Here is a 12,824-nt window from a genome sequence, read left to right as displayed (position 1 = left end):
CATCACTCCCATAAGTAGATCAATTAGTATAATGACTTGGAATCGTTGATAAATCTTATTTATAGGTTTATAATAACGATTATAATTATAAATATAAGTTACACTGAAAGCGGTATAAGTATAGCTTAACTTACAGAGATTTTCTAGACAATTCCAAAAATTATACCGGTTATCTTACATTGTATCAGAGCCAACGTTTGCACCCCTATAGCTTATCATATCTTTTTTCTAACCTGAGTGGGCCTCCATCTCCGAGGGGGGTGTTAGTGTATCCAACATTGGTGCCACACAGTCCATTATGTCTCTATATATGTTGGAGTCTCTCGTTTATCCACAATGGATCTTTTAGAAAGACAATATTTGACTCAATATATATTGTAAAGAGCTTCGAAGAAGGAACCGAGATGTAGAGAGTCAAAATGTTATAACATGTTTCAAAAATTGTATGTCTTTAGACCAATTTCTCTTAAACACACAAAGATAAAGAACATTTGGTATTCATCATTTTCGTCAGCAAAAGTACAGAGGAAGATGAAGAACTCTATAATTTTTTTCAAATTCATTTCATATTAGGTTCTTCTTTTTCTAGATTTCTTTTTGAAGCTTTGAACTTTTCTAATTTGGTGCTTGTTTTGGTGGATCGATGGTGCTCCTACTGGAGGTGGATAGCAGATGGGTGGAAAAGATAGTGGGAGGCGAACGATGGTGGTGGTGGGAGTTAGATTTGGATGAACACCATCTCTCTTACACACATAAACACCAAGAACACATAATATTCATCACTTAAAAACAAATGAAGTTGAAAAAAGAACACCTATATTTGGTTGATGTGTAGGGTTTTATTTATTAGGAAGGGTAAAATGGAAAATACGTGGCTAACTTCCCTACACATCACAGTGCCATGTTACAATTTTAATATTTGACCCCTTGAAATCCAACAAAGTGTCTGTAAAACCCGTTTTTCAGGAAGAGTTAGTTTCTTGAAAATTTTAAATTAAAATTGAGATTTGGGATTTCTGGTTGAAGGCGACGCAACCTATATATTCTATGACATGAGTCGCATCGATAAGTAGAAGCACGACCATGTATTTGTCACGACACGAAGAAGCCACAGCCGGAAACCCTAAGTCTCGGGACTTACTTCCTATTTAATGGAGCTAATTTTTAGGGTTTTATCTTATTTCTACCCTCCACCTCTGAAAACCCTATTGTGAAATTCTAGCCTCCCTTGAAAGTGTTCTTGAGTTTTTTGCTTTGGAAATGTGTTTTGAAGAAGTGGGTCAAGGTCCTTGGTGCAAGAAGGTCCTCCCAAGTGTAGGTCTAACTTCCTTATTCACTTTTGGACCTTTTGTGAATATAAAGATCCTTTTTCTGTGCATTTTTATGCTTAGATCTAGGTCTTAGAGGGGATTCTGGCCCCTTCATCCATATAGACGTGATGTTATTGGGGTTTGTGCAGCCCGAAATGTAACATCTTAGTGTTCATGTACTTCTAAATTCAACCCTATAATCTTATCATATCGCGTTTGGTCCTTAAGTAAAAGGAAGTGTCCATTGGAAACTCTAGTGGAAAATTTGTAATTTCGAAGGGATGGGAGTACGCCATGCATACGTGCGTATGTTGGGCGTACATTAGCATACCCGGGGCGTACTCGCCAGGTTTGGAAACCCTAAATTCTAGGGCTGAGCCCCTATATAACCATCCATATAACCTCTTTTCCCTCACCTCTCCAACCTTCACTCCCCTTATGATGTTTTTGCAAACCCTGATCCCTTGAGTGTGCATTTTGAGCTTAAGTGTGTGTTCTTGGTGTGTTGAAGGAAAAAAGAAGATTCATTAAGGAGACTTGGGTAGAAGCAACCTTGTAGATCTAGGATTTTTGCCTCCTTGGAAAACTTTAGAAGGTATAAAGCTTTGATCTTGACTTGTATTTCCTTAAAATCTTGTTACGTGAGGTTTTATGAGTTTTATTCCCATATTCTTGGACTTAATGAGTATGAGCTACTCTAAGACCAAAGGAGTTGTCTTTTCAGAAGATTTGAGGTGCATTAATTCGTAAAAATGCTATCTTGACTCATTTGGTGTTTGCATGCAAGTTATAGGAGTCTTAAGTGGTTAAGACAAACTAGGGTTTTGGTTTTTGGACTTATTAAGGCATGTATAACCATAAAGTTGGAAACTTTATGGTTTGGAACACCTTTTTAGGCTTGGATCTGGATTTTGGACGTTGGACTTATTGAATTAAGCACTTAATGGAAGTTTTTGCATGACCGTTGTGTACGTTGGGCGTAGGTGGTCAACTGCCCATTTTTGGTCAAGCGTTGAGTATGCGAGACATAAGAACTGAGTACGCTGGGCGTACTCAGCTGGGTTGACTTTTCGCTGACAGTTGACTTATCGTTGACTTTTGACCTAGTTTGACCTTAGGGTAATTTTGGGTATTTTATTATGAAGCCTAAGGTCTGGGTCTCTCCTTATGTGTAGGTGACCTCTATAGTTGACTCGTGGAGCAATATTCTTTTCTACTACCTGTACGGATTTGCGAGGTGAGTTTTCCTCATCGTACTTTCGGTTCGAAGGCACCAAGGCCGACACATTGGATTGATATCCTATTATGCATGCTAATGTACTATAGTGATCTATTAGATCGGTATTCTAGTGTATAAGACGATGCTATGCTTAGTGATCTGTAGATCTATTTGACTGCCTGTAGAGTGTTATAATTTTTTGTTATATGTACATATGTGTGGCCAATGGCTGAGGCTTCACTGCTTCGTGCGTAAGCCAACAGGTTGGGGCATACCAACCTGATCGTTGAATGGGCCCAATGGTATTCCATCCCGAGGATGATTGAACACATAGTGTATTCGCATTCCAATCTGATGGTTGAGGGGATGGGGTATTCCAACCCAATGGTTGATTGGACCCATAGTATGTTGGCATTCCAACCCGATGGTTGAGGGGCTTGGGGTATTCCAACCCGATTATTGATTGGACCCATATTATATTGTTAATTGATTTGCTATCTGTTTATGTGTTGGTATTTTGGGGGAAACTCACTGAGCGTTGGCTTACAATTTTGGGTTATCTTTCAGGTGCTTTAGTGGACCGCAAGAAGTCGAAGGCATAACCGTACACATCCTCATGTTTTTGATTTGTGATTTTGGGAACTCTGATATGGAATGTGTTTTGAAAACTATGTGTAAACAAATTATGATTTTGTGTTGTTTTAAAAGTTTAAATTTTTCATGATTTTTCCTGGATGTTACACAAAACCCTAGAACATGGTGGAATGATCTTCTAGAAACCTTGGAGTATAAAAAGGTATGTGTATAGGTTCCCCTTGAACCATGCACAAGCTCTAGACCATTTTGAGCTTATTTTGATTTATGGTTAGAGATTATGAGTGATTAAGCCTTGGGTTTGGATAAAGTTGGAAACTTTATCCGTTATGATCCTTAGAAGATTCATATATGAAGTTTTGAACTTTGGACTTAATAGATTAAGAGATTAATGAAAGAGTGTTGTCTTTATCTATTTTCATGACTCGGCCATTAGGGTGTCGCGACGTGAGTTGCGACTGTTTAGTCTTGTAGCGTATTCACGATGCGACCAAGGAATGGTCGCAATGCGTTGACCATTAACCGTTAACTTTTTGACCAGCCCTAATCCGGGGTTTGAGCCCCTATTTAAGGGAATGTGGTGGCTAGGGTTGCCTACCCTTAGTCTCATTCACTCTCCCTCATCCTCCAAGAGGAAACCCTAGCTTCCATTGCTAATTTTTAATCCTTTGTATGTTTTTGGTAGTATTTTGAAGAAGAAGAAGACATATCCGAGCTTGGTTTTAGCAAGCAAATCTTCCTATATGTCACATCCTCAGCCGGCAGCGTAAACGTCGAGCTATGCTACGTAGGGATATTAGATCACAGTCATTGAATATACATTGAACAATATAAAACATAAATGTCACTTTTATTGATAGATAAAACATTATATCAGATTATTAGAATTCCTAATACAAAGGTGCCTTAACAAGTAGGCATAACGATAAACGATAGAAGTCTTCCAGTTGCTTCCTCTATCAACTGTTGCTTTTGGGAGTGTAGGCTTTACTCTCATAGTTACCTAGGAATACATGAGGTTTCGAAAACGTCAACATAATGTTGGTCAACTCATAGGTTTGAGTGTTATATCTTTGAAAATATATTTTTATGCATAACATTATATAGTTAAAATGTATTTTGATTTATGTTGTTAAGGTATCTTCTAATAGTATTTTATAATTTCTAGATAACGCTTTACTTTTTATCACATACTACCATTATCTTTAGGTTTTCTCCTATCAAATGGAGTATCGTATAATCTTATCTGCAATATTATTATCTTATAAACACATACCGCCTATACTTTATATTTTAGAAGTATGCCCGTTGGATACTTCTATTATCATCTTTTATCCGTGAAGTATGCTGGTATAAATCAATACTTCTATTGAGAGTGATTATATATTTATTCTAGAAGTATGCTTTTTGGATACTTCTATTAGAGTGATTGCATCTTTTATTCCATAAGTATTCCCCTTGGATACTTCTATTAGAGTGATTATATATTTTCTTCCAGAATTATGCCCCTTGTATACTTCTATTAGAGTGATTATATCTTTTATTCCAGAAGTAGGCCTCTTGGATACTTCTATTAGAGTGATTATATCTTTTATTCCAGAAGTATGCCACGTAGATACTTATATTAGAGTGATTATATATTTTATTCCAGAAATATGCCACTTGGATACTTTTATTAGAGTGATTATATCTTTTATTCCAGAAGTATGCCCATTGGATACTTCTATTGGAGTAATTATATCTTTTTATCTTTCTTATTGAGTGATTTTATATATTTATCGTAATATAAACCCCTTTAATTCTATATTTGATAATTATATCTTTTAGATCTCATATATATATATATATATATATATATATATATATATATATATATATACACACACACACACACACCCTGATTATAGTTATTTGGAAACATGATATTTGAGTAGAGTAACAACTATGTATGGTGTCGTATCCTAAATTTGGCTAGTGCTACGACTGGGTATAATGTTGCTCTAGAGGTTTGGCCCAAGTAACGGCGTCGTGTACTATATATCACTATTTATACGAGCGGAGTGACGACGGCATATAATATCTATGGATATTTATATGGACAGAGTATCGACAACGTACACTAAATATTACTATTTATACGAGCAGAGTGACGACGGCGTATATCTATCGATATTTATATGAGCAGAGTAACGACGTCGTATACCAAATATTACTATTTATACAGGCACAGTAACGACAGCGTATACTAAATATCACTATAAAGTAACAGCGATATATACTAAATATCACTATTTATACGGACAGAGTAACAACGGCGTACACTAAATATCACTATTTATACAGACAGAGTAACGACGACATATACTAAATATTACTATTTATACGGGCAGAGTGATGACGGTGTATAATAATTATTGATATTTATACGGAAGAGTAACGACGACGTATACTAAATATCACTATTTATACAAACAGAGTTACGACAGTGTCTATTTATTGATATTTATACGAGCAGAGTAACGACAACATATAATAATTATCACCTAGAATTGACCATCATAACGAATAGGTGTAAGGTTATCCTATGAACTTGACTCGTATAACGACTAAGCATAATATCATTGCTTAAAACTAAGCAGAGTTTCTATCAGCATATTATCCTAACGTATTTATCGAATAAACTACTAATATATTACAAATAATAATATTTTGTAAAACTGATAAATTATTTTTATAATATGTATCCCCCCTATGTTTTATAAAACAATGGAAAATGGGCCACTAAACTCACCATTGTAGCGTGATACTGCTGATGTAGGGTAGAATCAGGACTCGGGACTCGAAGATCGCTTCGGGATCTATCAGACTCGAAGATATAATAATATATAACTAAAATATATTATTGATAATATTTTATAAGAGTTTTGGAGGAATTTTTATGGGAAAATGAGAGAAATCGAGAAGATTGAATGGAGAAAGTATGAGTATTGCTGCTTTATTTATATGGCCAAAAAGTAGATTTACGTCTAGCGTATCTGGTGCTGCTAACACGTGGCATAATCCTGGTGGTCCACATATCCCCTTCTAGAAGCATGCACGACGTGCAAACTTCCTTCGTCGGACGTTCCTTTTACCAAAATTCTTATTTTAAAGAATACTACAACTTTCCTTTTGGTGACTTTACCGAAAAGTAATCATTTTCTTTGTAGCTTTAGACGTTCATAAATTTAATAACGCAACTAATTTTTATTTGTTATAAAATTCATATATCCTTCATCTGAACTCGGATATCTTAATATGAAACTTATATTTTTATCATATATTGATATATATTATGTATTAAGCTTATTATCTTTGACGTTGGCCGCTTTTCGTAAATATTGATTGGTGCCAAAAGTCGCAATTGTTACACTGTCTACCTCGAGCACGTTTCTAGACTTTTATAAATCCATAAGATCTAATATTTATGCTAGTATTTATCTCTAGATCTAGCTCTTTTGTCACTAAATCTTCATAATATGAGAAATTGGAAGGTTGGATCTCATAAAGTTGGCAACTTTATGGATCCATGTGACCATTCTAGTGTTATATGTTCCAGATACGAGGATCTATGTGGTTTTTGGTTCCATACTCAAGTTTAAGTCCATATTGCCATATTATTTTTTAACTAAAAATAGAAGGGACATGCATTGGACATGTATGTCCATAAAGCTACGATTTTTAGGGCTTGTTAGGAGAAAGAAACCCTTCTGGAAACTTTGGGTGATCAATTTTGGAGATTTGGTGCTTAATGAATATCTTTATGCACTTGGTTACCCTTAAGGAATTAGGGTTGGGATCTTGACTTTTTATGGAGTCTTAATGGACAAAGTTGGAAACTTTATCCATCAAGACCATGTGAAGGACCAGATCTGAGCTTTGGAGCTCTTAAAGTTATGGGAAAATGGCTTAATGGATTAAGTTGTCCAGACCAATCCCACGATGTGACCATAGGTTGCCACGACGTGGCAAATGGGTAGAAATTTACATGCCTTGTCGTTTAGTAGCCACGGCGTGGCCAAGTATGGCCACAACATGGTGACCTACTAGAGTTTGACTTTTGACAGTTGACCATTGACTCTGACCAAGTTTGACTTTAGGTCATCTGGGGTATTTTGAGTAGTAGTTTGAGGCTTGGTCCATGTGTGTTGTACAGGTGACTCGTAGAGCCGATACTTGGAGCAACATTTAGTTCAGCTCTCTTTCGGACATTGAGGTAAGTTTTTCTCACTGTACTTGTGGGTCGAAAACACCAATACCGGCCCACTGGGTTGTGTGTCCTGATATATATATATATATATATATATATATATATATATATATATATATATATATATATATATATAGGATGATGTTATGTTGGTTATATGATAGACTGGTAGAACTATATGATTACTTGTGCTCGCGAGTTATATGTTAGACCGGTAGATCTGTATAATTACATGTACTTGTTGGTTATTGTTTATTATTGCATATGTCGACATGTTATTGTTTTGATGGGTTGAGGCGGTCCCGCTTTGTGCTAAAGGCCAAGATATCAGGGCGGTCCAGTTGATACTGTAGGCCCAAGGGAGTGGTTCAACTTATGTTGTAGGCTCGAGAGCGATCCATCGTATAGCTGAAGGCTCGGTGGTGGTGCAACTTAGTGTTGTAGGTCTGATTTGCATGCATTGTATTATGATGTTGTGTGGGTTACCTTGGGGGAACTCACTATGATTTGGCTTATAATTTGATGTTTTAGTTTCAGGTACTTCAGAGGACAGGGGAAGGCGAAAGCTTGATTGTGCACATCATTCTGGATTTTATATGATGTATGCTTTTGGGATACTCTGATTCGTGTTATCGTTTTGAGAAATTATGTTTTTATGTACATTATGGATTTTGGAATGGTTTGAAAAATAAGAATTTTTGTCATGAATATGAGATGTTACAAGTTGGTGTCAGATCCCTAGTTTGAGAGAATTAGATGAGCACTTATGTAATTTCAGACTCAAACTAAGGATCTTCAAAATGTTTTCAAAATTTAAACATAAAAGAATCAACAGAAAGGATGTGATGTGTAAAATCAGTCGGAGCCAAGGAAAGTGATTCCCTAAGATACCCACATTTGTTTTATGTATTAATAGAAATGCATGCTAGTATGTAGGCTAAGGATCTTCAGGAATTGCATGGTAGAATTATATGATGTATGATGCCTGATAGCCTAAAGGAATTTATTATTATGCTATATGGAACTGACATTACTACTGTAGTTACTTAGTGTATGCATCATAGTTGTACATAACTAAGATTTTATAGCATGAGAATGTTTGATTTATCCTTATTTCATGTTCCTTGTATGGTTGTGGGATTAGGGTAGAATCAAGTATTTGACTGTCTATCGAATCTAGTGTTATGTATGATTAGCATACACGAGCGACTGTAACTTTTGTGGAAGTTTCTTGAGTGGGCATAGGTTATGGTAGGCCATCTTGAGGAATGATTATCCACTCCCAAGAGAGTGAGTATAGGATGTAAGCGAATCCTAGTTTTTAGGCCTTATAGCCAGGTGGTTCGTGATAATCCCTCGAGAAAAATACGGATATGTGTGGAAGGTAGTATGGGTTCGTACTACTGGAAGCACCGGACCCGTACGCGTATCAAGGAAGTCCCAAACCCCCAAGAGTTAAGTTGTTCCGAGTTGTTATGGTAGTTGGATTATGAATCTTTTTTGATGTTTTCTCGATTTATTTTTAGTATGCCGATCACTAGAGATTCTGGATCAGGAGTTGGTGGCCAAGTGAGTCCAAGTTTGACTAACGATGTGAAACATGAGATGATCACCACTCACATGACCATGGCTGTGTGGGAGGTGATCCTGAAGGTTTTTGGGTCTATTAAGACCACGATGATTGAGCTTTTTGACGAGTGATATGCCATTGTGACTGAGGTTGTTGCTGCTATAGCAACCGTAGTTGTTGCAGGGGTTCAGGTGAGAGGATCATTTCAGTATCGGGACTTCAGCAACATGAATACCCCAAAGTTTGACAAGGCCAAGAACCCAATCGTTGCTATAAGATGGTTATCAGATGTGGAGGGATGTTTCTTCACATGCTCGTACCCGGAGGACTAGAAGGTCAGGTGCGTCTTGAACCTTCTTCACTTGGGAGGGAATGATGGGTGGAAGCGGGCGACTAGTACTTATTTTCCTGAGGAGAAATCCACGGTGACTTGGGAGCATTTTTCAGAGATGTTCTATACTAAGTATGTGCCGCTGGTGGAGAGGAAAAGGTTAGCCCAACAATATCTGTCACTAAAGCAAACGATAGAGCCAGTGGCGGATATGCTTTTTCAAAATTTCCATTTTTTTAGAAAAAATTTTCTACAACCTAAAACTTTAAAATAAACGAATATGCTTTTTCATTGCCTTGTGATGGTTCAATCCTTTCTTGCATAACAAAGTGGAAAGATGATAACTATTGGTAGACCAAATCGTCCATTTTCAGCAAATAGAATATCAATGTAACACAATGTGTACGGTAATAGTTTTATAGCTTTTTATGTGACTCTATAATTTATTTTAGCTTTAATAAAAACTAAAACTTTGTGCAAGTTTATGTCGACTAAAAGTAAAGAAAATCTACATAGAAACAATTAAACAAGAACCACCGAGAAGTCCAGGATCCGCAAAACCCAACCAAGCCTGGATTTTAAGAGAGCCCCACGTAGCCTACTAAGACCTTAAGGACCATTCATTTCATGTGGATAAAATAAGATGTTTAAAAAAATATTTGAAAAAAAATAAGGTATACTTTGTAAAAAAGTTGGTACTTATAAAAAAGTTCACTTTCATAATCATAAGTTTCTTTATTAACTTTTACTGTCTACATTAAGTCAAAAAGAACTATTACCTAGAGTTATGGTCTATTGGTCTATTCGATAAATTCACTGTCTTTGATACAAAAGCCTCATTGTCTTAAGTATTAAGAGGTCAAAATCATTTAGCACTAAATAATTTAGTTTTGCCAAAAGGAAACAAGAGAATTACAGCAATAAGTAAATCAGGCAAAAGCAATGTAATACAGTTAAGTGGGCTAATATATAAACATCTACCTATCTGTATAACCCAAAACATTTAGATTAGTGTTTCATAATTCATACCTTAACATTTACTACCAAAACACATATACCCCTATACAAAAAGAGCCCACAAAAACACAATCTTCCAACAAATTAAACACATATAGGACGCCACTTACTTCCAATTTCAGGAGACCCTTCTTGATTTCTTGATACCTTTTGTGTGGTGATATTTGTAGTTGGGTGATTGTTTCTTTTCAGATCTGGTTCTGATTCACAACCACCACAAGAATCAATCTTGGTCCTATGTGGCATCAGCTCAGAACCTCCAGCTACTAAATCCTTCATCAACTGCATTTGCCACGTCATAATGTGTTTTTTAATTTTCTTCATCTTGGATTAACTATTTATTACATGGTATCTACAATTAATATGTGTACCTTCCAGTCGTTGAAGTCAAACTTAAAAACGAAGTGAGAGTATGCCACTTTCCCTGAAGACATCATGCCAGCAGAAGGAGCATTTCGTGGTGCTGAATATATATAGAAATATAAGTTGATAAGTTACAAAAATGGAGAAAAAATAAGAGATAATAAAATAGTTTATGAAGTGTGACATACAAACATAATGAGAGCCTTTCTCATTCACTGTAATCATAACTCTCCCATCTTTCACCAAGAAAGACAAGGCAAACAAGTTCTCCACAGTCTGTGCAAATGAGACTCTGTTTAGGATAATGTTTTCAAGACAAACATTAGTGTTGGTTTTGAGGATGTCAAACATTGATGCAATGATTTTCTCAGTGTTTGTCTTCTCTTTAGAGACTGTCTCCTCAATCTGTGGACAATGGAAATAATACAAACACATTCAAATGATTAAATAAATAAGTAAAACCATCATATCGACATACACTAATACATACCTCTTCTGGTTTCACCTTCTCTTCCTTCACAGATGACCTTGATCGTTTTCGTTTCACTAGAATTTTTGGTGGTTTAACATCTTGCTTCATGGGCCCAATCCTTCAAGGAGATTTACAAATGATTAAGAGAAAAAAAAAAAAGAGCAATACAAAATTGGGAATAGATCAAGGTAAAGAACTCACATGGTGCAGGAACCCTGAAAAGTCATGAAAAGTGGATGAGAAGCATGCAACCCGATATCTTTCCACTGAATTTGAGCAGTTTCAGTAATTTCTGTACTTTCCTTCTTCCCAAATTGACTGATCAAGCTTGAAACAAATAGTGACGGAGTTACACTTCCTGTGCTATGCACCCTAATGGAAGCCACCAGTGTGTTGGCTAGGTCTCGTAGTGCCTCCGCATCCGACACTTGCTCTCTAGGTTTATTGACTACAATAGCCGAATAGGTATTTTGTGTGTTTGTATTAGAAAGCAAATTACTATAATCCAAAAATCAATCACCGGTGGAATAACACGTTGCCAACGATTGTAGTAAATAGCGTAAGCTTATATGTTTGATCAATTTTGTATTTATACAAAATTGATTGCAACTTGGAAAAATGGAAACGAAGAGGCAGAACGTCTTCCACTAAGTAAGTTTAAGAAGAAATTGAAATTTGATACCGGTGATCTCGTAAAATTTAGGATCAACAACGTCAGAATCAAAAAACTGCAGAGCATTGACCATTACCTAGATGGTGCATTTCGTCTACTTCGTCAATAATGGAGATGAATTTATTTGAACTAGCAGCTGCTATCTCATCGCTCCTATCTGAGAAATTACATCCATAATTAAGAGAACATACGAATAAACGAGATCAACAGAAAGTGTTATTTGTTAAAACTAGTTAGATGTTTTTGTAGAATAAAACAAGGAAAAGTACCACGAATGTAACTCTGAATAGAGAGATATCCGGAACGAAGAACTCTGCGCTGGATATAGTTTTGATCGTTGGACTGATCTGGATGAGTACCATCTGTATACTCCATTTTAGGCCGCTTCTTCCGATCATCCTTTAACGACATTATTCAGGTCTTTAGTTGGAATTCGAAAGAAAAAAAAAAAAACCCTAACTGTGAGTGAGAGAGAGAGAGAGAGAGAGATTTCAAAAGAAGCAGATCAATCGGCGTACCCAGTACGATTCCATATTGTAAACGTGCGATGACGTAGGGTGTCAGTTTTTCCCGCGTTTATGAGAAAAAACTGAATTTGAATGAAATGCTTTCAAAAGGAAAGTTCTAAGTTAAAACCGTTTTTTTTTTTACAAAAATTCAAAAATAGTTCACGTGATTTTCGAAAATATCAAGTTTAGTCCTTAAGTTTAAAAGCCCTCACAGATGATCTCTGTGGTTTCAAAACTTTTAATGTTTAGTCTTTCTGTCTAACACCGTCAGTTTTCTACCGTTAAGTGAGAGGCATTTTCGTCATTTCAATACCCATGGACCATTTATGAGGTTTTCTATTTTTTTTTTGAAAAAAAAGAAAAAAAATGAAATTTAAAAGGCTCTCTCTCTCTCTCTCTCTCTCTCTCTCTCTCTCTCTCTCTGCTGTATAAAAAAACCCACACATCACAATTCTTCAAGAACAGTGTCTTGATCGAGGCTATGGAGGGAATCAATCAGATGTACTCTCAGTGACGC

At 36.1% G+C, this 12,824-nt stretch overlaps 1 protein-coding gene across 1 annotated transcript; it reads right to left on the bottom strand.

Moving 5' to 3' along the window:
• Window positions 1-10,177: 10,177 nt before the first annotated feature.
• LOC111899917 (non-structural maintenance of chromosomes element 4 homolog A) lies at window positions 10,178-12,257 on the bottom strand. The gene is made up of 7 exons (XM_023895810.3): window positions 12,068-12,257; window positions 11,875-11,955; window positions 11,327-11,573; window positions 11,144-11,243; window positions 10,842-11,058; window positions 10,662-10,753; window positions 10,178-10,572 (listed from the first exon to the last, which is right to left on the bottom strand). Exons 1-7 carry the CDS (start codon window positions 12,207-12,209, stop codon window positions 10,375-10,377), a joined length of 1,077 nt encoding a protein of 358 aa, XP_023751578.1. The 5' UTR covers window positions 12,210-12,257; the 3' UTR covers window positions 10,178-10,374.
• Window positions 12,258-12,824: the final 567 nt, after the last annotated feature.

The sequence above is a fragment of the Lactuca sativa genome, chromosome 2, assembly GCF_002870075.4.
Source record: "Lactuca sativa cultivar Salinas chromosome 2, Lsat_Salinas_v11, whole genome shotgun sequence".
NCBI lineage: Eukaryota > Viridiplantae > Streptophyta > Magnoliopsida > Asterales > Asteraceae > Lactuca > Lactuca sativa.
The sequence above is the reverse complement of the archived record's forward strand: the minus strand, read 5'-3'. Positions and strand labels throughout refer to the sequence as shown.

Coding starts and splice junctions, on each gene's coding strand:
- LOC111899917 (XM_023895810.3), bottom strand. CDS start 12,209: ATGTCGTTAAAGGATGATCGGAAGAAGCGGCCTAAAATGGAGTATACA. Junction 11,574..11,874: donor AGACGAAATGCACCATCTAG/GTAATGGTCAAT, acceptor CGGCTATTGTAG/TCAATAAACCTAGAGAGCAA. Junction 11,244..11,326: donor TTTCAGGGTTCCTGCACCAT/GTGAGTTCTTTA, acceptor ATCTCCTTGAAG/GATTGGGCCCATGAAGCAAG.